The sequence below is a fragment of the Colletotrichum scovillei genome (genome assembly GCF_011075155.1).
Source record: "Colletotrichum scovillei strain TJNH1 chromosome Unknown Contig00009, whole genome shotgun sequence".
In the NCBI taxonomy this organism is placed as follows: Eukaryota; Fungi; Ascomycota; class Sordariomycetes; order Glomerellales; family Glomerellaceae; genus Colletotrichum; species Colletotrichum scovillei.
The window spans coordinates 4634143-4657095 of record NW_023336267.1 but is presented as its reverse complement, the minus strand read 5'-3'; the positions used below and the strand labels follow the sequence as shown (position 1 = coordinate 4657095).

The 22953-nt window shown below is 52.8% G+C and overlaps 7 protein-coding genes across 7 annotated transcripts; 4 read left to right on the top strand and 3 right to left on the bottom strand.

The window, feature by feature from the left end:
* Window positions 1-4: 4 nt before the first annotated feature.
* Window positions 5-2373, top strand: HER10_EVM0004365 (uncharacterized protein). Its single transcript, XM_035474014.1, has one exon. The coding sequence runs from the start codon at window positions 620-622 to the stop codon at window positions 1853-1855; it is 1236 nt and encodes a 411-aa protein (XP_035329210.1). The 5' UTR covers window positions 5-619; the 3' UTR covers window positions 1856-2373.
* A 3553-nt stretch (window positions 2374-5926) lies between these two features.
* On the top strand, window positions 5927-7215 carry HER10_EVM0001053 (starch binding domain-containing protein; the record flags this gene model as incomplete). The annotated part of the gene is made up of 2 exons (XM_035470814.1): window positions 5927-6109; window positions 6172-7215. Exons 1-2 carry the CDS (start codon window positions 6008-6010, stop codon window positions 7213-7215), a joined length of 1146 nt encoding a protein of 381 aa, XP_035328835.1. The 5' UTR covers window positions 5927-6007.
* Window positions 7216-8358: 1143 nt separating this feature from the next.
* On the top strand, window positions 8359-10604 carry HER10_EVM0010877 (ATPase). Its single transcript, XM_035480323.1, has one exon. The coding sequence runs from the start codon at window positions 8443-8445 to the stop codon at window positions 10495-10497; it is 2055 nt and encodes a 684-aa protein (XP_035330038.1). The 5' UTR covers window positions 8359-8442; the 3' UTR covers window positions 10498-10604.
* Window positions 10605-10932: 328 nt separating this feature from the next.
* Window positions 10933-13537, bottom strand: HER10_EVM0009184 (PA domain-containing protein; the record flags this gene model as incomplete). The annotated part of the gene is made up of 5 exons (XM_035478682.1): window positions 12824-13537; window positions 12563-12768; window positions 11987-12500; window positions 11612-11933; window positions 10933-11541 (listed from the first exon to the last, which is right to left on the bottom strand). The coding sequence occupies exons 1-5, from the start codon at window positions 13318-13320 to the stop codon at window positions 10933-10935; spliced, it is 2148 nt and encodes a 715-aa protein (XP_035329825.1). The 5' UTR covers window positions 13321-13537.
* Window positions 13538-14921: 1384 nt separating this feature from the next.
* On the bottom strand, window positions 14922-16866 carry HER10_EVM0003394 (cytochrome P450; the record flags this gene model as incomplete). The annotated part of the gene is made up of 6 exons (XM_035473071.1): window positions 16551-16866; window positions 16298-16494; window positions 15887-16245; window positions 15690-15812; window positions 15125-15626; window positions 14922-15047 (listed from the first exon to the last, which is right to left on the bottom strand). Exons 1-6 carry the CDS (start codon window positions 16792-16794, stop codon window positions 14922-14924), a joined length of 1551 nt encoding a protein of 516 aa, XP_035329078.1. The 5' UTR covers window positions 16795-16866.
* Window positions 16867-18618: 1752 nt separating this feature from the next.
* Window positions 18619-21431, top strand: HER10_EVM0009297 (uncharacterized protein; the record flags this gene model as incomplete). The annotated part of the gene is made up of 2 exons (XM_035478788.1): window positions 18619-19701; window positions 19766-21431. Exons 1-2 carry the CDS (start codon window positions 18686-18688, stop codon window positions 21429-21431), a joined length of 2682 nt encoding a protein of 893 aa, XP_035329840.1. The 5' UTR covers window positions 18619-18685.
* A 98-nt stretch (window positions 21432-21529) lies between these two features.
* HER10_EVM0000680 (retinol dehydrogenase 12) lies at window positions 21530-22677 on the bottom strand (the record flags this gene model as incomplete). The annotated part of the gene is made up of 3 exons (XM_035470450.1): window positions 21530-21806; window positions 21863-22608; window positions 22663-22677. The coding sequence occupies 3 exons, from the start codon at window positions 22675-22677 to the stop codon at window positions 21530-21532; spliced, it is 1038 nt and encodes a 345-aa protein (XP_035328785.1).
* Window positions 22678-22953: the final 276 nt, after the last annotated feature.

Genomic DNA, 22953 nt, shown 5'->3' with positions numbered 1-22953 from the left:
TGTCCGATCTTTGACGCCCAGGGCTCACCATTGGACCTGTGCCGCGAACTCGCAGGCCTTCCGGCGTTCGCGTCGCAAGGTAGGCTGCCGACGGCATAGGGTGAAGGAGGGGCCATGACTCGAGATCGCCTCACCCTCCACTTCAGCTGCACGCTCTAAGACAACCTTGACCTTGCGCTTAATTTATGAGCTGGATGGCCACCGCGGGCCTAGGTGGAACACGAGCCAAAACAGCGGCTCGTCTTTCCCAATACTGCTCCCCTCTGTTCACTATTGTCGCGCAATTTTTGTAATGACACTAGGTACTACGGATAGACTGCGAGTCTATGAGTCTTCGACCTTTCAGCCCATCCCACGTTCCCGGGACTTAATCCACACCATATGGGGTTAACGCGAGCTAGGCCATCACTCATCAAGGAACTTGATCTTGATAACCACGATATGAAACCAACCTAGACTGCGCACCATGATACATCAGATTCTCCGCCATGTTGCTACCTTCCATCTGATCGAATTCATATCATAAAGCGGCCCGGCCTCCCCCCTCCCCGTACGGGTGATCCGTTACTTCGAGTCCGACCTGCCCCTGACCTCTAATCCAAACCCCCTACCCTTCGCAATGTCGAACGCAACGACCTCAGCGAAGATTGGAAAACCGCCAAACAACACGAGGGACTACAACATCATCAGGGGTATCTACCGACAGTATGGCGTTACGACACTCGACCCCAGTCTGGGCTACCTCTTCGCCGCAAAGGAGCCCGCGAACGCCGTCCACGAGTCTAAGCAGGGCGCCATCATTGCAGGAATGATCATTGTCCTACTCGCCATCATCGTACCGACAGCAGGAAGACTTTGGGTTCGCGGACGGGGAGCACAAACCAAGTTTGGATGGGACGACTGGGTTATCATAGCGGCGGCAACTCTCGCAGTGGTATATCCGATACTACAGATCCTCGTCGTCGTCGACGCTGGAGGCGGCACGCACACCTGGGAGAACACCTACGACGACTACCAGTTCTACTCCTACTACCTCACCATCTGTCGACTACTATACTACCCCACGGTCGGCATTATTAAGATATCCATCACTCTCTTTATCAGACGGCTCGTCGACACGGCGTATAGGACGTGGAGAATTCTTGCGGATATTTTCCTCGTCACGGTTGTTGCGTATGTCATTGCTGCCTTATTCTGGAGCATCTTCCTTTGCAATCCGCCACGAGCTGTTTGGGATAGAGAGTTTGCAGGAGCCTTGGCAGAGCCAGCGACGTGTGGAAACCAGTTCCTCAGTGCGAAGGTCCTCAGCATCATCCACGTGGTGCAGAGTGTCCTCCTCCTCGCAACACCAATCATTATCTTGTGGAGCATTCGTATTGATAGAGGCAAGAAGATTAGGCTCTTCATCATCTGGGCTGCGGGAGGGCTGACCGTCACTGGCGGCCTGTTGCAACAGCTGCAGCCATTCACGTCAACTGACATTTTCTGGGACTACACCATCATCTTGAGATGGACGGTGCTCGACATATCCATGGGCATCGTGACGGCCTCACTACCGGTGCTTGATGCGGCCATCATGGGATCATGGCATGCGGCTAAATCTACACTTGGGCTCTCGAATCCAGACAAGCAGAACAGCAGGGGGACGAAAGGTACCAGAGGAACAAACGTCGAGACAATCAGTTCCGGGCCACGAAAGAATTATGCCAGCTCGGCCGAGAACATCGTCGGCAAGGACGACGGCCTTGAGATGGACGTTATTCAACACAACGGACCCGACGATACGGGTGACAATCACTCGATCCCAGACACTACGGGCCATGATAGACGGCACAGGGTCAATAACATGGTATGAAGAAACGATTTCGATGATAGAAGTAACATAGTGTAATCGACAGACATAAGAAAAATTGTCAAAACACCATTGCTATGCAAATTCCAACCAGAATCCATCGTTCATCACATATTCACAATCACGGCCAATTCCTAAGTCCCCGAAATCCCGACCAGATGTGAGGCGTCAGATGTATGCGCAGAACCGGACCTGGCAGCATCCCGAGAAAACACCCCTGCTCTGTCGTAAGCGAACCCCAGAGACAATTTTGCATGGGCATCATGGGCTCCACGGCTGCCCTCGATTGCCCCCAAAGACTGGCAGAAAAAGCCTGCGCAAATCTTGTGATACATCCCTGAGGCTTTTTCTCGCGAGCAGATTGTCGATCGCCTTGTCCGTGCTTGTTTGGACTCCCAGACGTAATGTGGGTGTGCCGCGCGCGGATGGGTCCTTGATAAACCGCGGCCGACGACCCATTTTACTGGGAGACAATGACTCGAACCTCGTTGATTTTGCTTTTCGATCAGGACAGACCCGAGAACCAGGAATCAGTTGACATTTGCCGGACCGGCGCCGGTTCCACCATTAACATCGACGGTCTTAAGTACGTGCGCTGGACCAGGTTAATTAACCACCTAGCAATGCAATTTGAAGAGGATTTCTACATCAGCTCCGGGCACCTCATGCTGACAGCAGATTGCCAGGAGCGCGAATAAAGATATACCGGCTAAGGCGGCAATGACATGAATCGCTCAGCAACATCGCGCTCGAGAAATGATACCAGAGAGTTAGCCCTTTGGCGATAGAGAAAAAAGACTTGGAGGCTACGAATGATCGCCAGAGCTCGTATTCCAGTGGCTTGTCTCAAAATTCCGCTAGTTGAAAGTATGGCAGCCCAACGGTCGGGCACTCTTCTAACGGCTTTAGGAGTTCAGATGCAAAGGTGCTAAAGGCGTTAGACAGCAGGCTACTGGGACACCGGCCATTTCGAGAGTGGCTCCCAGATTAACTTGATAAGGGGTAATGCTGGGCTTCTTGTTGCCATGGAGGCTTGATGGGATATGGAAACGCACCAACAGGAACTCTACATATCATTAGGCTGGGAGAGTATATGTACCTGTTGACATGCATGTAGTTTCCAGTCACAATAAGGTCTCAATCTGCTGCCCAAGGCAGAAAACAGCAGACATGTACCTACTGCAGAATTTGATGCGAAATATCTCTACTGAATGCTTCAATTTGAAAACTTAAGCTTCGGATGTATCTTTTAGGTTCGAGGGATATCAAACAGGCCCGTACAGGGCAGTTCGGATCACCACGATGCCCTTTTGGGATGATTGGAGCGAAAACGCTCGGGTGACAACTTGGCACGATGGGATAGATCCCAGAAAGCTTACGGCTGTGTTCTCATCGATCGCTATTATTGGATACCGCGGGTGAGTGGAAGTAGGTGAACTCAAAATACGGGCAGCGGGATTCTGGGATCTCGCTCCCATCAACATCATTGAAAGCAGGGAAGCCGCGGCGAAATGTAAGCAATGAGCAAACACACCAGCCAGCCAGTGATCTCGCCCCGAACACAGATGTCGCATAGTCCCAAAGAAAGTCTAAGCTGCGTTCAAGCCTCGGTATCGCTCTTCGGCAGAACAGTATTTATGTAGATACCGCATACCTGTCTGTGCTGAGAGCCAACTAGATTAATGATTCTCCCTTCCCGTAATTAGGTTTGTTTATGAAGATTGGGACTTTCGCGATGAGAGACGCCGTCGCCAAGTGATCTATATTAAAGCGCAAATTGATGCATCGCATGACGTAGCGTTTCACACAACATGGAGTATTCGCGGCGCTTACCTGCTGTAGCTTTGACAGAGGTGGGTGGGTACTTTCAAATCTATTGTTTGTAAGATACTAAAAGTACTAGATGCTAGGGGTGAGATTTGGATAATTTGCAGTCGAAAAGGGCCATGGTGATACCTTCGACTTCATCTAATGACAATGTTTGAAACCTAGGGGAAAGGGCGACGTTTTCCATGAGGCTGAGGTGTAGAGGCAAACCAAGGCTTCGGGGCGTTGCTGAACACAAGACATGCCTCTCAAGAAGGGATGCAAGCTTGGATCAATGTTGCCCTTGAACGCATCCTGGCACGTGGCAAAAAATGGCAAATACTATAGGAGCATTTATGCGCCTCACAAAGAAAGGATAGCACCGGCAGTGATCCTGTTGACGAGCTTGGCAGCCCATGGTGACTAGCAGTGCATCATGCAGGTAGTATTGACAAGTGCCGAAGTCCACAAACGGCAAGAAGAGCTTGAGACAGGCACAGCGACGGAAGAGGCCCTTGTAACCCGACATAATCTTTACAAAAGAACATCCAGATACTGGTAAAGGTAAGATATGTCGAGACTAGTTAGACCGCTTAGTGGTATTGCCAGAGATGCAGGTGCCTTCCTCTAGAGAACCTAGACGCAATTCCAGTATGCCTCGATAGTGCCGAAAGCGTTTGCCACAAGGCTCTGGACGAATACCATCGGAATGCGGTAAGACTCGGCAGTGGCTTGAAGCACCTCAGATGAAGCATAGTCGTCAACACACATCATTGTCTACATGACTATCGGTCCGCCACAACACCAACTTCTCAATGGCATCTCATGCGTCAACACCACCACCATGAAGTCGGCCCGTTATAAGAGCTGAAGGTATGGGCGGGCTAGATAACCTGAGATGAAGGGCTTGACCTATACTTCGTACTCGACAGATTCGAGTAGGAGATGTGAAACCATCAAGTCACACATGAGCGTGATAGGAACTATGATCAGAACCGAAACACCAAAATATCAAATTGCTTGAGGAGGCTCAATACATCTGATGACTTGATCTCCTTCAAAAGAATTGAACGCCAACAATTTCGCTCATGATGCCACTTAAGTCGGTAAACCAGGCTCGAGTTTCAAGCGAGCAAGTAATTTCATCCTGGTCCCAGATGATATTGCAATTATTCAAAACTACCTAAGCGATGATAGCAGTCATATGAGATGTGGGTAGCTACCTTACTCCGATCACTATATGTATGATTAGCGACGCTATCAGTCCGAATTATGTGTGCTATTGACGGTCGAAATAAACCAACGTCGTTCAAACTCCGGTATTATTGGAGTGCATGTGCTTTCAAATCGTATCTGATCAAGCAGAACCAGCATGGCCCTATTTCCAGAACGTCCAAAACTATGCAAAGATATGCGATGCAAGAATTACGACAGAGACAGGAACCTGGTTGACCATTCAGGAACAGACAGGAAACATGTTTGCAAAACACGACTCCTTACAAGCATAAGAGTATTACTTGATTAAGCCACCAATAGTAAGATGAGTTGGCCTGCGATCGATGACCTGTATGCAGGAGCCGGGCGTTTTTCGGCAGCATATGTGACAGCGGCAGAGCTTAACTTTACCAGAGTGCATGCCATGATCTGAGAAGGACCTCATCTTCGGGCCTTCTATTCAATTTTGAGGTCGTCGTGACCCATCATCTGATGTATGGGCGGAATGCTACCTCAACTCCTCAAGACTCCGCACAACTCCGCCTTGAACGTGGGCGTAGGGTGTCATCGACCATGCCAAGATCAGGAACTCTCTTGTGTTGCATGTGCTACATCAGGGACCGCGGGGTTGGGCGCATGCAAAGTCTACATAGGTGAACCATTGCAGGTAGGCGTTCGGGTGGCTAGCCACACAGCGGGCCTACTCACCCCGCGGTGGTTGCCAGTTGGAGATATGACAGCCGGCACTAACAGAACTTTGCTACCCCGCCATCGCCTGCATGATATTTTGGAGATGCCCCGGACTTCCAGGTCGAGTTTAGGTTCGGGGAAACGTTTACGGGTAGGGCCGTCTCGGTTGGAGGTACTTCGGCGTTGCTTGATGTGATGTGTGCCGGTGGGAGTAGCAAGGGCAAGTTGGATCGTGAGATGTCTAGTAGTATCATAGAAGCATGTGAGTATGCTATGAGCTGCGACGCTGTGGGACACCAAATGTGAAATTTGACATATATAAATCCAAGATGATTCCTCTCACACTGATGTTGTGAGAGACATAGAGCATCGCTTCTGGAAGTAGCTGTAGGTTGATATCTTGAACGGCCAAATCTCTCACAGGACGCCTGCAAGCCATTCAACATGAAGTCATTCACGACCTTGGCAGTTGCCACCTTCATCTCCTCTGTTTATGGACATGGATATCTGACGATCCCGTCTAGCCGCACTCGTCTCGGGCATGAGGTAAGAACCCAACAAGTAGTATCCAAGACTACTCCGGCATTGAGCTAACAGACCATCGGTAGGCCGGCATAGATTCTTGCCCCGAGTGCACTATCCGGGAGCCCGTCTCGGCATGGCCGGACCTCACAGCCGCCACCGTCGGACGAAGCGGTCCCTGCGGCTACAATGCTCGTGTCAGCGTCGACTATAACCAGCCCGGAAGCAACTGGGGTAGCAATGTAGTCGCGACCTACACTCGCGGCCAGACCGTCGATGTCCAGTGGTGCGTCGACAACAATGGCGACCACGGCGGCATGTTCAGCTACCGCATCTGCCAAGACCAGTCCATCGTCGACAAGTTCATCACACCCGGATACCTCCCTACCGACGACGAGAAGCAGGCCGCCGAGAACTGCTTCCAGGCCGGCACCCTCAAGTGCACCGATGTCTCGGGCCAGAGCTGCGACTACAGCCCAGACTGCACCTCCGGTCAGGCGTGCTGGCGGAACGACTGGTTCACCTGCAACGCGTTCCAGGCGAGCAGCCGACGTGGGTGCCAGGGCGTCGACAATAACGCGCTGGGGTCTTGCTACACCTCCATCGCCGGCGGGTACACCGTCACCAAGAAGATCAAGATTCCCGACTATGTCTCCAACCACACTCTGCTGTCGCTGCGCTGGAACTCGTTCCAGACCGGCCAGGTCTACCTCACGTGCGCCGACATCGCCATCGGCGGTGGGGGAAGCACTTCGCCGTCCTCGACACGCACGACCAGCGCCGCGGCGACAGCTACGAGCGGCACTTGCGCGATCGCCAGTACTGTGGCTGTTACTTTCAATGAAATTGTCAAAACGGTTCCGGGCCAGACAATCAAGGTCGCGGGTTCCATTGCTGCACTCGGCAACTGGAATGTGGCATCGGCCCCGGCGCTTTCGGCGGCGCAGTACACCAGCTCGAACAACTTGTGGACCTACACTCTCTCGCTACCGGCTGGGACGACTTTCGAGTACAAGTTCATCAATGTGGCGTCGGATGGGACCGCGACATGGGAGAGCGATCCGAACAGATCCTACACTGTGCCTCAAAGCTGTTCTACTGCGGTCACGGTCAGTACTAGCTGGAAGTAGAATCAAGAAGGTGCTGCGGGGAGGAACTGAGGAACCTGGGATCAGTCAGTAAAGTGTTGGCGGTCAGCGTTTTGATTCTCTGTACATACTTACAGTACTTGATAGCTTGTGTTCGGGCTGTGTTTCTCTTTCTCAGTTGAAAATTGTACATACAAGGGGACAGCTTGAGCAGACTGGATTCAATATATTATCATTGGAAGACAATGCGCAATAACGTAGTCTATTTGTCGCGAGCCTCAAAGCCAGCAGGACCATTCACCACATGTGAGAGCTGTGGCTGGAACAGGATGCAAACAAGGCTTACAGGAAACGCTGGACGCGCTACACGTGTCTCAATCAATAATCCTAGCCCTATAAGTCCTCGTTCCCCCGCTATTCTGTTTGCTTATGTGGCGCTGTAGCGCTATGATGCTCAGCCCTTCCAGGGGTTGAACAAGCGATCGGTGCTTCCCGTCTCCGTCTCGCTTGAAGCGAACAGAAATGCTTGAAAGAACCGGGGCTGTAGGCAGTGCTCGTCTGCCTGCAGGAGTTGACGCGACTTTAGCGTTGTCTAGGTCTCTTCAAGAATCCTTCGTGAGGCCTCTGTAGGTTGACTCAATAATCTTACCATTATTCTGACTTCTGTGTAGAAGCTCAACCTTTTTGCCTGTCGAAACACTGTCAAAGGTCTGTTCACCAAAGACGTTTTGTTTGCCACAGATCGGCGAATGAGCAAGACGGCCAGCTGTGGCGGCCTGAATCCTGACAACAAACTTTGTGCCAGGGCGGCTCTTCTGCCTTGCAAATGCGGGATCCCATCTCGCTCTAGTGCTTACATCTCCCGCGACAATTGGCCTCTTCGTTCGATCAACGCTTCTGGGACGGACCGCCCATTGTAGGCAGCAACATGCTCTCTGTTCCATACAGAGACGTATGCGTTTCGCAGTTGGCAGCCCATGAGCCGTGAACAGGGGTGAGTCACTGCCACATGCCATGCACATCAAAGGCATCAACCGATTCGACCCCTGTTGAGGCAGCCACTAGAGCAAGATGCCGTGATGCCTGGTGCTTTGCTGTCAGGTTTGACGAAATGGCAAAAGAAAGACTTATTACACTTTCCGCGCGTGAAATTCTGAAGGTGTCGCAATGCAGATAAATATGTGCGGAAAACCAACTTCAAGTCGTGATTAGAATTAATTTCATCAGCATCTCTTCTTCCCGTTGTATCTTAACAATCGAGTTTTCACAATGGCACGCACAACAGCAGCGGCAGCGGCCGCCCTCGGCCTTAAGATGGTCGACGAATCGGCCAAGGAGACCAAGACCCCAGCCCCAGAAAAGACGAATGGCACGTCAACCACAAACGGTGAGACCGTCGAGAAAGACGAGACGTCAGCAGAGACCAACAGCGAGGAGAAGAAAGAGGATGAGGAGGAGAAGCCCAAGAAGCCTCTGGCTCCCTTCGGCTCAATTGCCTCTACCAAGAACATCTACAAGTCCGCCAAAGACAGCGACGGCAACTGGACATGGGTGGACAAGTACCCAGAAGACGTGCAGGAAGCCGCCGAGAACGAGGAGACTGAGCAGTATGCCGTCGTAGTGCGCAACGTCAAGAGCAACGATAGCCGGAAGAAGCTTGAGGCCGACTCCATCGTCATCCAGAGCCCTTGGTTGAAGAAGGCCTTGGGTGTGATCCTGGATGGCTACACTGGCGTCGCTTGCGAGCTGGAACGCCTCGAGTTCGACGCTCCCTTCCGCCCATTTGTGCATCGCTGGACGGAATTCCGCAAGTACATGGGCAAGAAGGACCTGGATGCACACACCAAGGAGCATCTCACTATCCTGCACGACATCCTCCAGTACGAAATCGGTAATACCATCAAGGCATTCGAGGATTACGTTGCAAAGGGCGTCATCACATTCGAGCATCTGTGGATGATCTTCCAGCCCGGTGCCATCATCCTCTCGGCGCACAAGGGCCCTCTATCCGCCTTTGAACTCGAGGAGACTGAGTATATGGAGAACAACTGCGGCAAGTTCCTGCAGCTGCGCGCCGACTGTGTTGACTACGGTGGCAAGGAGTTCGGCCGCTACGGTGAGCGCATCAACATCTCCGAGTTTCTCGGCACCAAGAAGATCACCGGCCTCAATGCTTACCCTTGGGCATTCCACGCCCAAAAGGAGAAGCTGCGCACCAGTCTTATTCAGCGCGGCAAGATCTTTGAGGAGCTGGCTGGCCACAACTACAAGCAGTACTCAGGCACTGCCATCACCTGGGATAGCGAGGGCAACGAGGTGCCCGTCCAAGTCGAAGGCCGCATTGTCGTTGATATCAACTCATTCAACCGCTTCAGCCCTTACCGTAACCGCTACGTTGACGACTGGAACGCAAAGGACATGGAAGCACTTTCGGCATGGAAGCGTCAGCATGGACTTGGCAAGGATGGCAACCTCAAGCTGACTCCTTACCACCAGATGCTGGCGCGGTCGCGGACGAGGGGTTACTCCCTCAAGCTGAAGAAGTGGCTCGACTTCTTCGTTGAGCAAGTCACCGAAATCACCTGGAACACAAACGCCTTTGATAAGCTTGTCCTACCCGAGGACCAGAAGGAACTGATCCTCGCCTTCTCAGAGTCGCAACTCGATGGGTCTACTTTTGACGATGTCATCTCCGGCAAGGGTAAGGGCATCATCTGCCTTCTTTCGGGTCCGCCTGGAGTCGGCAAGACCCTGACGGCAGAGGCTGTCGCGGAGAACCTCCGCGTCCCGTTGCATACCCTCAGCTCGGGCGATCTGGGCTCGCAGCCATGGGAGGTGGAGCATGGCCTCTCACGCATTCTCGAGCTTGTGGCGCGATGGAATGCGATCCTGCTCCTGGACGAGTGCGACGTCTTCCTCGAGGCACGCTCAACGCACGACCTTGAGCGCAACAAGGTCGTTTCCATTTTCCTACGGACGCTCGAGTACTACGAGGGTATTCTCTTCATGACGACCAACCGCGTCGACAACATCGATCTGGCGTTCCAGTCGCGCATTCACGTTTCGCTAGAGTACCCTGATCTCACTCCGGAATCGCGCCGCCAGATCTGGCGCAACTTCTTGCAGGGGGCAACGCTCAAGAGCGAAGTTTCTGATGAGGATATCGTCGAGCTAGCTGAGCTGAAGCTCAATGGCCGGCAGATCAAGAACATCCTCAAGACTGCGCAATTGCTGGCTGCTAGGAAGAAGAGTCCACTCAAGCGCAGCTTCATTGACATTGTTCTTAACATCGAGAAGCGGCGACCTGGGGGCCAGGCTTCTTAGGGAATCCAACACATCACAGTCAGTATGGGCGTACTGTTTGGAATGATTACACGGCTTCTTCAATTCGGAAAGGACGGGTAGGAGTTCAGGTTGTTTTGAGATTCAATGAATGACATTTGATGACTATCAGGCTTGAGGTATCACAGCTGTGACTTAGTGCTTACGACCCTGACACGGAACTCTTGAATGATGCACACGCGAGCCTCAACATTAGAACTTGCCATCAAACTCTACATGTACAGACTATGCCCAATAAAGTGAGTTACGATTAATTATTATTCTTCTAGCTAAGACTTCATTTCGTTATGTCATGTGCAAGTCGGAGAAAGGCCAGGAGAACTGGACCCGATCAGCGCCGTGAGCCCGGAGACGGCGAGACCCACCGGGACCCGGCGCCGCTCGTGGTGCGCTCATCACCGGGTGTCCGTCGAGACATTACGTTTTGATAATATTGGCAGCCCGTAGGATGCCCCGAGCAGTCTTTGAAACCCACTCCTCGGCGACGGTGAGGTTACCCTTGCCGTACTGGATGCCTTCAGTGATGCCAGGGAACAGAACAGCAGCATATCCGGTGTCTAAGCCCGGAGCAGTGATGACGTGCTTGTAGAACTCCCGATCAGGCAAACCGCCCTGGCTGATGAATCCCCGCTGGAAGTCGCGGTACTTATGGTTCACAACGGTGATCAGATCCGCGTCGCCCGTTGTGACAGCGAGCTGCTCCAAAGCCTTGACCTCATGAGCCCGCGTCGCAAAGACCTCGATGGCTTCGGAGAGTTCGGAGAGATCGATCTCGGCGCCCTCGGATTCAGCATACTCTTCCAGATCAGAGAGATATGCGCGAAGCTCGGTGGCGTAGTTTGGTACGTCAATGGGGAGGACCTCGTCGTCGGCGAGGTGGTAGGCGAGGAGCGTGAGGTACTGGCCAATGGCGGCGTGAACGAGGAAGCCCGGATCGCCGAAGTTGGCCATCCAGTGGTAGGTGTCGTAGTTGGAGTGGTAGTGCCAGATTGGATCGGTCGCACCATTGTTGGAACCAACGTCGAGCTTGGGCGAGTTAGTTGTTGTTACTTTGAAGCGGTTATGAGCGGCCTCTTGGCCCTCAGTAAGTACTCACCGAGTTGATACCCCGATGCAAGAAGCCTGTAAAGTCACTACCGCTACCCAATGACTCAACGATACCTTCAGAGGACTCCAGCCAAGCGTCGTAGAGGCTGATGTTGAAGCCGCCAAAGTTGGGGTAGATGATCTTCTTGAAGATCTCAGTGCCGACGGTCTGCAGCTCAGGTGTGGTTGCAAGGGCTGGCCTCGGGCCTGATACTGCGACATCGATGTTCAGATACGCCACGGCTGTCTCAGTAAGCCAGTCGACATGATCCTCTACCCATTCGGTGCTGCCGACGAGGCCGTACTCCTCGGCGTCCCAGGATGCGATCACGCTAAAGAGTCAGAGTCTGCAATCATTCCGTGGGCTAGAGGGCCGATGACTTACATGTTCCTCTTAGGCTTCCAGCCCTTGGACACAAGAACATTGACAGCTTTCGTGAACTCAACCAAGATGGCGGATCCAGAGTTGGGGTCTCCGTTGCCTCCAATCATCCAGGTGTCGCGATGGTTCCCAATGACAATCGTCTCGTCGGCGTTGGTGCCATTGATTTGGCCAATGACGTTCCAAATGGGGGTGATCTTGCCTTCCATCAAGTTGTCCAGGTGCAGGGTGACTCCTGGGGCTGGTCCTGAGCTGTAGTTGGCGTTTAACGCCCCCGCCCAGATAGTCCGGTTGACTTCCTCTGCGGACACCCCGAAACCATCAAGAGCCTGTAGCAGAGGCTCGGCAGATGCGTAGGAGATTGGGATGGAAGGAATTTTGGGCGTGACGGGCGAAATGTCTGCGCGGTCGACACCCTCGTGGGATGGGTAGCCTGGGGTGGTAGGATCGCCCGGGTGAGTGGAGAGGAACAGAACGGAGCCTTTCTGAACGGCACTAGGATTTCTGGCAGGCCCGTCTGCGCATTATACGGTTATAACACTGCTTTGAGGTACTCATTCGATGGAACGGGAGACTTACGGGGATACGCCTCGTAACCGTTCGCAACGGTCTGGTTCCCGTCATCGCCGGGATCGGTGAAGATGACTGCGCCGATCATGCCGTGATCTTGCGCATTCTTGACCTTCAAGCCACGGAAGAGCCCGCCGTATCTGGCCAGTGCAATCTTGCCTTTGAGATCGACTCCCAATTCGACGAGGCGATCAAAGTCTGCCTGGGAACCGCGACTTCAGCAAGGATTAGCATGGCTCAATACATATGGTACGACAGCGAAGCACTCACCCAACGTAGACATATTCCCCGGTCACGTTTCCTGACGCAGAGTAACCGTGGAAAGTTGGCTGTCTATCCTCCCTTCCCGTCACATCGTCCTCCTCCAGAACATCCTCGTCGAGTCTGACATTGTTTGTCGTGCCATTGGGGTAGGTGATATCCAGCGAAGCATGAACAGGATAGCTTAGGTAGACGTGGTACTCCTTGAGTTGCGCATTGAAACCGTTCTCTGTCCACCGATCTGCCGTCCACTGCGCCGCTTCCTTTCCGAGTCCCGCAAGCTTGACCTGATGACCGTAGTAGTCTGACCACTCGTCGACTGTGACATTGTCAAAGGCATTGACCAAGATAGTCTCCTCCTCTGTAAGCACTGGAGGCCACACGTCGTCGGCGCGCTTCGTGATGGGCTTGCGGTGAGTGTGCCGCTTCTCGACGAAGAAATCCCGTTGGCAGGCCGAGGCGAGAGCCACATAGGTCAAGGCGAGTGAGACTTGACTACAACGCATGATGAGCAAGATCCTATCTAGCGATGGGCATAGATCTAGCTTAATGGTGTTTTACCGGCGACGGCGAAATGTTGAGAACAAAAAGGCCTCTGCCGAAATTCGGCCTCCGGGAGGGGTGACGGAAAGGCGTAGTTATAGCTCTCGCCCGCAGGCAGCTCGCCCACAATGGAATCGCAGAAAATATGCCCAGCGATCATCACCTATCGGTAAGGCCGGTGATGCCATTGAACAAGACTTTCCCGCAATATTGCTTGGCATTCTGGAGCTGTTCGCCCTGCTGTGATAGCATTGGCGATATGCAGGCTGGGAAGAACCTGCTGTCCGCGGGCAAGGCAGTCAGAACGCACGTCGTCATATCTTTCTCCAAAGACCCGGTACTTTGGGGAGAAGCTGACCCGATTTCTGGGGGAGACATGGTACTTTCGAGATTTGTCTACCCCAATCCACGCGGTGATGCGACGGCAAGCAGTAAGACGGTGTGGAAGAGAGAGCTTAGCTGCTTGGAAACGTGAGCGACCTGCCTTGTTTGTGCTAGGATTCGATGTATGCCAAGCAATACCGGCGGGGTAGCTTTGTTCGCCGTGGATAAGCTGATGGCACACAAGAAGGCATGCCGCGTTGACATGACAGGAGTGTTGATGTGAGGTGGCATGGGGAACAATTGTCAATGGGTCTTCCCCGCAATGACAGCTCCCTTTTCCCCCCGCTCTGAGGGGCGGCGAGCTTGGATGCTCTAGTCCCGTATGTCACCGAAGCCGACACCGAAGCCGATCCCTCTGGGACTTCTCAGGTACCTTTGGAAGGATCATTGCGTGCCGTACGTGATACCATCTCTCTCTATGCACTGATGACGAATGTCTTTGCCAAGGGGACTTTTGAGCTTGAGAGAGGCCTATTAGGTGCGGCCCGAAGTTCTGGATTGGGTTTCTGACTACGGCCGTTGACATGACGAATGTCAGATGAACTGTTGGCTTGAGCACATACCGTGGAAGACTTCATCGAACATACCAGACTTTCTATGTACTAAGATCGTTTCGACCGTCGAACTGACGCATGATGAAGTCTGGTAGCTTTGCCAAGAATGTTATCGCTGAACCTTTCCGGCCAGGACCCATGTCAGTATCGATATCTCACCGTACCCAAATGAGCCTTCAGGGATCGAGACGATAAGGGCAGCGGATGCATCGGGATTGCCGCCAAACTCTATTCCAGTGCCATGGGTGTTATTCAGGGATTTTGTGAGGGAAAAGTGTAAATATTGGGGTACAGCGTCAAGCTTCTCACCGCCGAGTCTCGGAGCAGATATGGGTATATGTAGTCTTATATGAGGTCCATCAGCGCAAATAGCGGTGGCTGCTTTCCTATCTAACGAATAATCATCCTGCGATGCTGTAGAGTACGCGCTCTTCAGCTAGGTTTCTACGAGATTTCGGCACCCAAATACTCAGTTGTTTGATCCAGAATTTCTCCTACCCCACTAACTCTTGTGCAACCAGACATCTCTAGTGACAAAAGAAACATGGGTATCTTGGGCGTCGCAATTGCATGCTTGCGAGACATCTTCAAATCGTGACAACCCCTAGAGAGCATTGCACGTCAGATCAGGAAGATTCGCCCGATCTCGGTACTACTCGTAACCAGAAATCGGTTGTTACCCAGAAAGCAGCATCATAGAGCTTGAGAGGCTCCTGAGGAGTCACCACCGCGAAATCGAACCTTCGGAGTAGCTTAAAATGATCATGATTAGTCTTTCTCGCTCCAAGTCACATGTAGACATAGAGAATTGAGTATGACGCCAACTCACCTCAATGAAGATCTTGTTCAACTCCATAGCCGCGATAGTCTTCCCAAGACACTGAAATCGACCATGCCCGAACGCCAGGTCAACGACACCGCACATGTCTCGAAAGCAGGCTTCATCTTCAGCGGCAGCTTCTAGCCAGCGCTCCGGCCGAAACACATCCGCATCGCAACCAAATGTATCCTTGGATCTCATCAGCTTTTGAATGTTGACACCCATCTGCGTCCCCTCTGGCAAGAACTGCCCATGCAACTCTGTTCCTCCCTTAGCTACCTGTTTATAGTTGAGGCCCGTTGACGGTGGGTACATGCGTATGCCTTCTCTGATAACGGCCTGCAAGTAAGGTAGTTGGCGGGCCTCTGTGTCGCGGATCGGGGAGCTAATGCGGCCTTGGGCAATGCCTTGGTCCATCTCGCGACGTAGTGCATTCAGCGATGACGGCGTGTTGAGCAGACAGAGCATAGTCATGCGGACTGCCGTTGCGGTAGAGTCGGAGCCCGCGATTCTTTATCTGGATGTCAGTTTACATTAAGATGTTTAAGTAGGCTGCGTTTAGACTCAAGCTCACAACTCCAGGAAGATCTCAGCCAAGAGCTCTTTGTAAGTTACCCCGTTGCGAAGGTGTTGTTGGACCATGTTGTTCTCATCCGACGCGGCTGCCAACTTCTTGTCCGCCAGGTTCTTGGCCATTCTGCTACAGGTTAGTCGACACTTGATGTCTTGAAGACAGCGCATCCAGGGCCAGGATAAAGTCTCTTGACTTACCCCATAAGTTTACCAAAGCCAAACTCGTCGCTGGAAAAGGGTAGAAGCTTGTTTAACGGCCATTGCTGCAAGAAAATTCCCACCCATGGTACATTGAGCATGATAGCGAGATACGGAAAGATGAGGTCATTGGTTGCCACGTAACCAAACAAATCTTCATCATTTGCAAGGAATCCCAGCGCTTCTCCGAAAGAGAGCTCGCTGACGACGTCGAGGGCAAAGTATTGAGATTTATGGGAGAATTCTATGGGTCGAAATGCCTTGGGCGTCGAGATGTACTTAGTTTCAACTAGGTTGACGAATTGCGCGACGATTCTGTCAACACCGGGCTCAAAGCCGCCATTCTCTCTACCGGCGTACTAGTCAAAGTCAGCTTCAATGTGACTTAACGAGTTGTACGTTTCTACATACACCAGGACTCAGCTTGGTTCTGTACTCTTTTCTTAGATCATCGTCCCTCATCGAAAATAGGCTGTCTTGGTCAGGCACGACCTTGGCGAGAGCGTACCAGGGACCTTTGGTGAAGTCTGACCTGACCGCCGATATCTTGCGGTATGTGTCTGGATCGCCGAACAAGACTTCGTTTGGGCCAACGCGGACTAGCGGTCCTAAAGAGCCTACGATAAGGTTGGGCGGGATCGAGACGTACGCTTGAGAGTCTTACCATATTTGTCTCCTAGATCTTTCAACATGAAACTCAATCTTCCACCTCTCGTCATATGCTGCATTGGCAGAATCGAAAGAGAGTTAAGGAAAGGACCTGGGATGTGTCGTAATCGGTGCCACGACGACAGATACCAGATTGACAGCAAAATTAAAGCACAGAGCGCAATGCTGCCGTACAATGAGGGTAAAATGAGTGTATCGTTCGTGCCTCGCATTTCGGAGATCTGATCTTGGGGAGACATGGCCACCGTTACGTAGCGCGGCGCGACTTTTTGTCCGCGGCGTGTGCACGCAAAAGAGGCGACGACGATGCGACAGATCTAGAGCTACAAAGTCTTCTGGATCGAAAGGCCCTTGCACTTGTTGATATACCAGCACTCTTCTAGCACGCTATCTTGTGCGGGGAAAGCCCTTCTATTCTTCTCGACGTCAATGGCTGGGGGCGAGCGAACCCGTTCCGGGACTGAACCCTATCTTTGTTACAGCCAGGGATCGCCATGTTTGCTTCTGGGGTTGTCTGATTGCTCGGTCGCATCTCTGTGGGATATTAGGCGGTCAACCAATCTCTTGGTCGCTTGCCGTGTGATGGTGGTGAAAACATTGAAGCGCGGTTCAACAGACCTCTTATAGTGGACAGATATCATTTCTTTGGGGATGGGCTTCTTGGACTTCCAATAAACCAACAGAGAACGGGAGATGGCTCAAGGCCATGTTGGTCGCCGCAGTCTGTCTTTCGTCGGCGTTCTGGACCAAAGAATCCGGGCACGTCATTTAGCTGGCACCGTTGTTAATATTACCTACATGTAAATGGCGATTATTGACAACAAACTCCTAGTCACTTGTAGTCCGGAATATCAAAATGCCAATCCTCATGAGTATGAAAGCTGCTTTCGATGAAGCTTCGGGGCGAGAGGCTTCGGGCGTCGCGCGGAAATGCGATGCCAGGGTGTGCTCGAGTTGCCGCACAGGATGGGTCTGTTTCATACAAGACATGTTGGTTTGATCGACTTTTCGAATAATGTCGAAGACAGAATTCAGCCGTCACTCACAAACGATACACGATGTATCCGTAGAGGGCGACCAAGGACCCTTTGTGGGTGCTTCTGATCTCTTTCCGGACCCAGGTCCGCTAATACCGCAGTATCGGAACGGATTGAGCTCTTCTTTGGGACCAACTGTCGCCGAGTCAGACACCGCCCACCCACCTGTATCCTGCATCACAACCGAGAGAGTCTGGAACGGGGACTGTTGAATCCTTCGCTCAGCTTCTCCAACGGCGGCATACCATTGGTCGCAAATCCGATCGAATGGCGACCTCAAGCAGAAGACCAACAGTCAGACTGTTGAAACCTGGAAGATTTTCCCCTCCAAAGTTGCTGTGCCGTCTCATTGGCGCGTCCCATACTATTGGTGTCAGCAGAATGGCCCAGAATGTTGCGGCTGGTCCCAACTGCGTGGGAAAAGGGGGCTGGAGGGCCGACATGGGTTTGATGAGGGTTCAGAAATGCCCATCCCTGTGTACAAATGCTCCACTGGTCCCCGAAAATTCAGATGGATCGTGCCAGTGATCCTTTGAGAAGAGAAAAAAACTTCTGGTAAAGTAAGGTTTTGGTCTCCATTGCGCGACGGATATACGCGCCGATCGACAGCTACACGGCGGTAGCGTTCGGATACGGAGGAGCGACAAGAACCCACACTACCGGGACCCCGGATCATAGTTGACGGGAAGGAGACTGGACGAACCGGTTCTTGGTACGGAAACAAAGATCGAAGCGCATCAGCCATCCCGTGTCTACGACGCCCGCGCGTCGCTCCGCCTTCGGGAGAAAGGAATTCCCTCGCGTGGCCAAGCAGCAAAAGCAGATTCAAGACACAGCCACGAGGATTACTGTATCCCAGGGAGGACACAGGCCCGTGACCCGTCTGACTACTGGGAACGCCAACTGCGCGAAAGCTTTCGTGGATCTTGCTTATTGTGGTTGCCTGGTGGCACATGCATGGGCGATTTGGGTGTGTGTGTGAGACTGATTGTGTGTCTTGTCTCTCTCTCTCTCGTGGGACCAGTCTATCAAGGGGGGCTGAAATTCCAGCTGGATCTCGTCCAGCCATACGGACAGACATTTGACAGCGAACATGACGACGTTGCCGCAGCCCCTCGGCAGATTCGATGCGCGCCAGCGGACTAGCGCATCCTCCATCCCATCCTCCCCAAGCTCACCTCCACCTCCTCATCAAGCTCCTCAACCTGCATCAGAAGTTGTATCTCCCGTGTCACCAGAGTCAACAACTTCATCTCCGCAACTGGGATGGCACGCTCGAACAAACTCCATCCCTCGCAAACCCGTGCCGCTCACATCATTATTCGCACCGAACAAGTTCGGCCCATCCGTTCATGTCACGGAGACGACGCCCGAGGACGACACCACGGCACAAAAGACGACCACCCGCGGCCCGATGGACACGCATGGCATCGACCTGAGCTCGCTTAGCGGATCGGCGCATTACGGCGCTGATCCCACGTTCCACGGCCGGGAGTCGCCTGATGATTCTCCAAGAGAAGCGGATGCGCTTCACCACCAGGGCAGCGGAGGCGGCGGAGACCAGCGCCATGATGCCCGTGCCGGCCTGCTGCAGAATGCGCAAGAATCCGTCTACGATGGGCATCGCTCACCTCCAGCCGGTGCACAGCAGCAGTACGAGCATGATCACGATCACGAGCCGCCAAAACCGCCCCCTTACGTCCCCGAGAACTATCTAGGCCCGCCAAATGACAGGAACAAGCCATTTCGAATGAAACGACCTCACTGCAACTGGCACTCATCATGGAATATGTACCTGTGGCTCTTGCTCGGCATCGGCTGCGCCATCGGCCACCATGTCTACTATCACACCCTGGACGGCCAACCCGCGGACGACCAGGTGCGCATGCTTAGGTACGGCACGATCCTGGCTTTCGCTGCCAAGGCGAGTTTGGGTGCCGCCGTGATATCGGCATTCCAGCAGCGGATCTGGACGACTGTGAGATCGAGGTTCATGAGTATTGCCGCGCTAGACTCCATGTTCGCTGCTACGGAGAACGTCATTGCTTTTGTGAACTTGGAGTTTCTCAAGGGTGCCAAGGTGGCGGCTGCCTTGGCCCTCTTCGTCTGGTAAGCAGTCAAAAATCAAAGTTGATGAGAAATTATGAAGGGGATTCGCTCACACAGGTCACAGGCTTTCTCCCTTGGTGGTCATTCTCACAGCCAACACTTTGCTTGTTGAGCCCAAGACTATTCTGCAAAACACTACCTGCCCGGCTGTTCGCAGTCTTAATTTCGCAAGGGAGGACACTCACGACTGGCGAAAGCCCATCAAGATCGATGGCCGTTATGAGATGCCGCTGTCCATCTGGAACTCCACCAAGCCGGCGGACTCTGAGCCGGAGGGCTGGTTCGACTACTACACCGGGCCAAGTCCCAACTTTCAGCAGACCGCGACTCTGGGAGCTTTCCTGCAGGAAGTTGTCGCGCGTAAGAACGCCTCAACGGAGGTGTGCAGCAAGGGCTGGAACTGCACTTTTGAGATAGACTTCACAGCTCCGGGATATAAGTGTAGCGAACAGGCCAGAGGAATCGGCTCGACACCCGCGAACCTAACGCAAGAGTCTGGGCAGGCTCCCCCGCCGTTTGGAACGGATATTCTCATTCCTGAAGGAACGTACGCGTACTACGCCTTCACCAGCGGAGGAGAATACTCCACCACGCAGATGAAGGACGTTGAGATTGGGGGTATCCCAAAGATGGAGCCGCCATATCCTGAGCACATGGGAGCTCTTCGCACTGAGCCGGTCATCTGGATTGGTCACGTAGTTCCGCCCGACGCGGACCATCCAGCTTCGTCAAAGGAAGAGGATGACCTAATGCAATACGTCCCCAAGATCTTTGCATGCGAGCACTATGTAACGGAGTACACTGCCGTCTTCAACTACACCGACACCACACAGTCAGCATACATGAAGAAACACAACTTCACCATACCCGTCATCAATACAACCTACATCCCCGGCCTCGACGCGAACGATGGCACAGCAGACAACATCACCGCGACCCCGAAAGAGAACTACGTCGTTCCTCAAGATGTTGAACGATACCGCCGCATCGCCGCGTACCATTCCCTGGGCTTTATGCTCCGCAAGTTCCTCAATGGCACTGTGCAGATCGACAAGCAATCCGCGAATCCAATGGCTAACACGGAAGCCATCCAGACGAAGCTCCTCGACCCCCGCAATAACTACTTTCCCGTTTTCGACCTGCAGGACATGGTGCAGGAATTCTACGAAGACCTCATCCTCTCCATCTTTTCGACCCCGCAGTTCCTTCCTGTCGTATGGGCCGCTCATCCGGACGAGGTTTCGGGCGGGCTGCGAGAGGGCGGCGTTGACGGAAATCATTCAGCATATCGTTTCCCCTGCCAGAAGTCGCGCATGGCCAACATGTACAGCTACCATGAACGTGACCTGTGGATCGTGTACTCCATCGCCATATTTCTAGCCACGGTGGGCGTAATTGCTGGTGGGTTCGCGGTAAATGAGAATGGAGGTGTATTGAGGAACACGCGGTTCTCGAGCGTGGTGGCGGCGACGAGAGGCCCAGCGTTGGAGAAGGTCAACTGGGAAGGTCCTGATAGAGACAGAGGCGATGTACCCAAGGATGTGAAAAAGCTGAAGCTGGGATACGGTGTGATGGGTCAGAATGTTGGGGACGGAATGGGTCCGGATGGAGGAAGATACCCCCGCGCAAGAGATAGCATGCTCTGGTCGCCGAGCGAGATTAGGTGCGGATTTGGATTGGAGGGTGATGTAAACCAGAGGAGGAGGGAAGGATCTTTATTCCATCGCTAGCGAGCGTTATTTTTTCAACAAATAGATTAATAATTATTCCCGTTCACGTCTAACGATTAGAGGGCGATCTCAGTATCTGAAGCGATACGAGTTAGAACTTAGTGCAGAACCAAGTCATCCATGGGACATCCCTTATCTACCGAGGACGTCTTAGTCTTCTCAGTGATGATTTGACGGGTCAACTCCATCAGTTGATCAGCCAGAGCGTCGTCCTGAGCAAGCTTACTGCCCGGCTCAGGAATCGCGGGAGGGCATATGTATTGGCCAGATTCCTTCGTGGCGGCCGCCGCATACACCATCGACACAGCACCCTCCCATTGTGACTTCTTGAAAGGCTCCATCCCAACTGCCATAGCGTAGCCTCCAAGAGGGTACCTATATTGCGTCAGTACTTAGTTTTGGGATATGTGACGATTGGGGTTGTAACTCACGGCTCGAAAATCTCCTCCTTACTCATCTTGGTGCTCACGAACCCAGGATGAGTGGCGTTCATCAAAACGTTCGGGTGCCCATTCTGCGTGACTTTCCGGTTGAAGTACCTCGCGTACAGAATACCTGCGAGCTTACTCCGGCCATACTGACCGTTGGGGCCCAGGTCGGTGTTCAGCTCCTCCAGGCTCTCAAACTTGCAGTCGCTTGGGGTAGCCTGATGCGCATTGCTAGCTTGGTTCGCAATTCTCACAACATCACCCTTCTCCGCCGTCTGCTTGATGAGAGGCAGTAAATGCGACGTAAGAATGACATGTCCCATGTGATTTACGGCCATGTGACGGTCGACGCCGTAGTCAGTGAGCTGGTAGGTCATGATGCCCCTCGCGGCATTATTCACCAAAATATCAAGACGCTCCGTGTCGTTCTTGATCTTCTCCGCTACCTCCTTGACGCGCTTCCAGTCACCCATGTCGCACTGAAACCATTTCGTGCGCTCGGCCTTGTCGGCACCGAGGTCTTTCGCGATGGCATCCTTGGCGCCGTCAACAACGTCCTTGGAGACGGAGAGGATGTAAATCTTGGAGATGTTATGCTTGAGGAGGGTGTACGTGACGCCGTAGCCGATGCCCTCGCTGCCGCCGGTGACGACGGCTACCTTGCCTGACTGGTCGGGACATTCGTCTAAGCTGAATTGGTGAGTTCCCAGCTTTGAGGCTGCTCCACCGAAGTTCTCGGCGATGGTGTTCTGACGATCTTGTCAATCCTCGTTCAATACCCGGGGCCACTAGTGAATACTAACCTTGATGGCATCCATGACTGCAGGGAATCTGAGAGTTTTTGTTGATCTGTAGCCCCGAGAGTAGACAGAAGGCGAGTAAGTTTGAGACCCAACAAGCAAGACCTTGGGGCGAGATGATACTAAAAACCAATTTCGCATCACCACACCGGTTGGAACTCGCTTGCAAATCATTGGCGCCTATCAGAATAGAATGATTTCATCCGTCTGTCACTGGATAAAACTCTTGGGCCTCTCTTGCTTCTGATTGCTTATATGGGAAAGTGGTTTGAGCACTATGAATCACCATCATGT

What these genes read in the sequence shown, in the direction of transcription:
- HER10_EVM0004365 (XM_035474014.1), top strand. Translation starts at nt 620, where the DNA reads ATGTCGAACGCAACGACCTCAGCGAAGATTGGAAAACCGCCAAACAAC.
- HER10_EVM0010877 (XM_035480323.1), top strand. Translation starts at nt 8,443, where the DNA reads ATGGCACGCACAACAGCAGCGGCAGCGGCCGCCCTCGGCCTTAAGATG.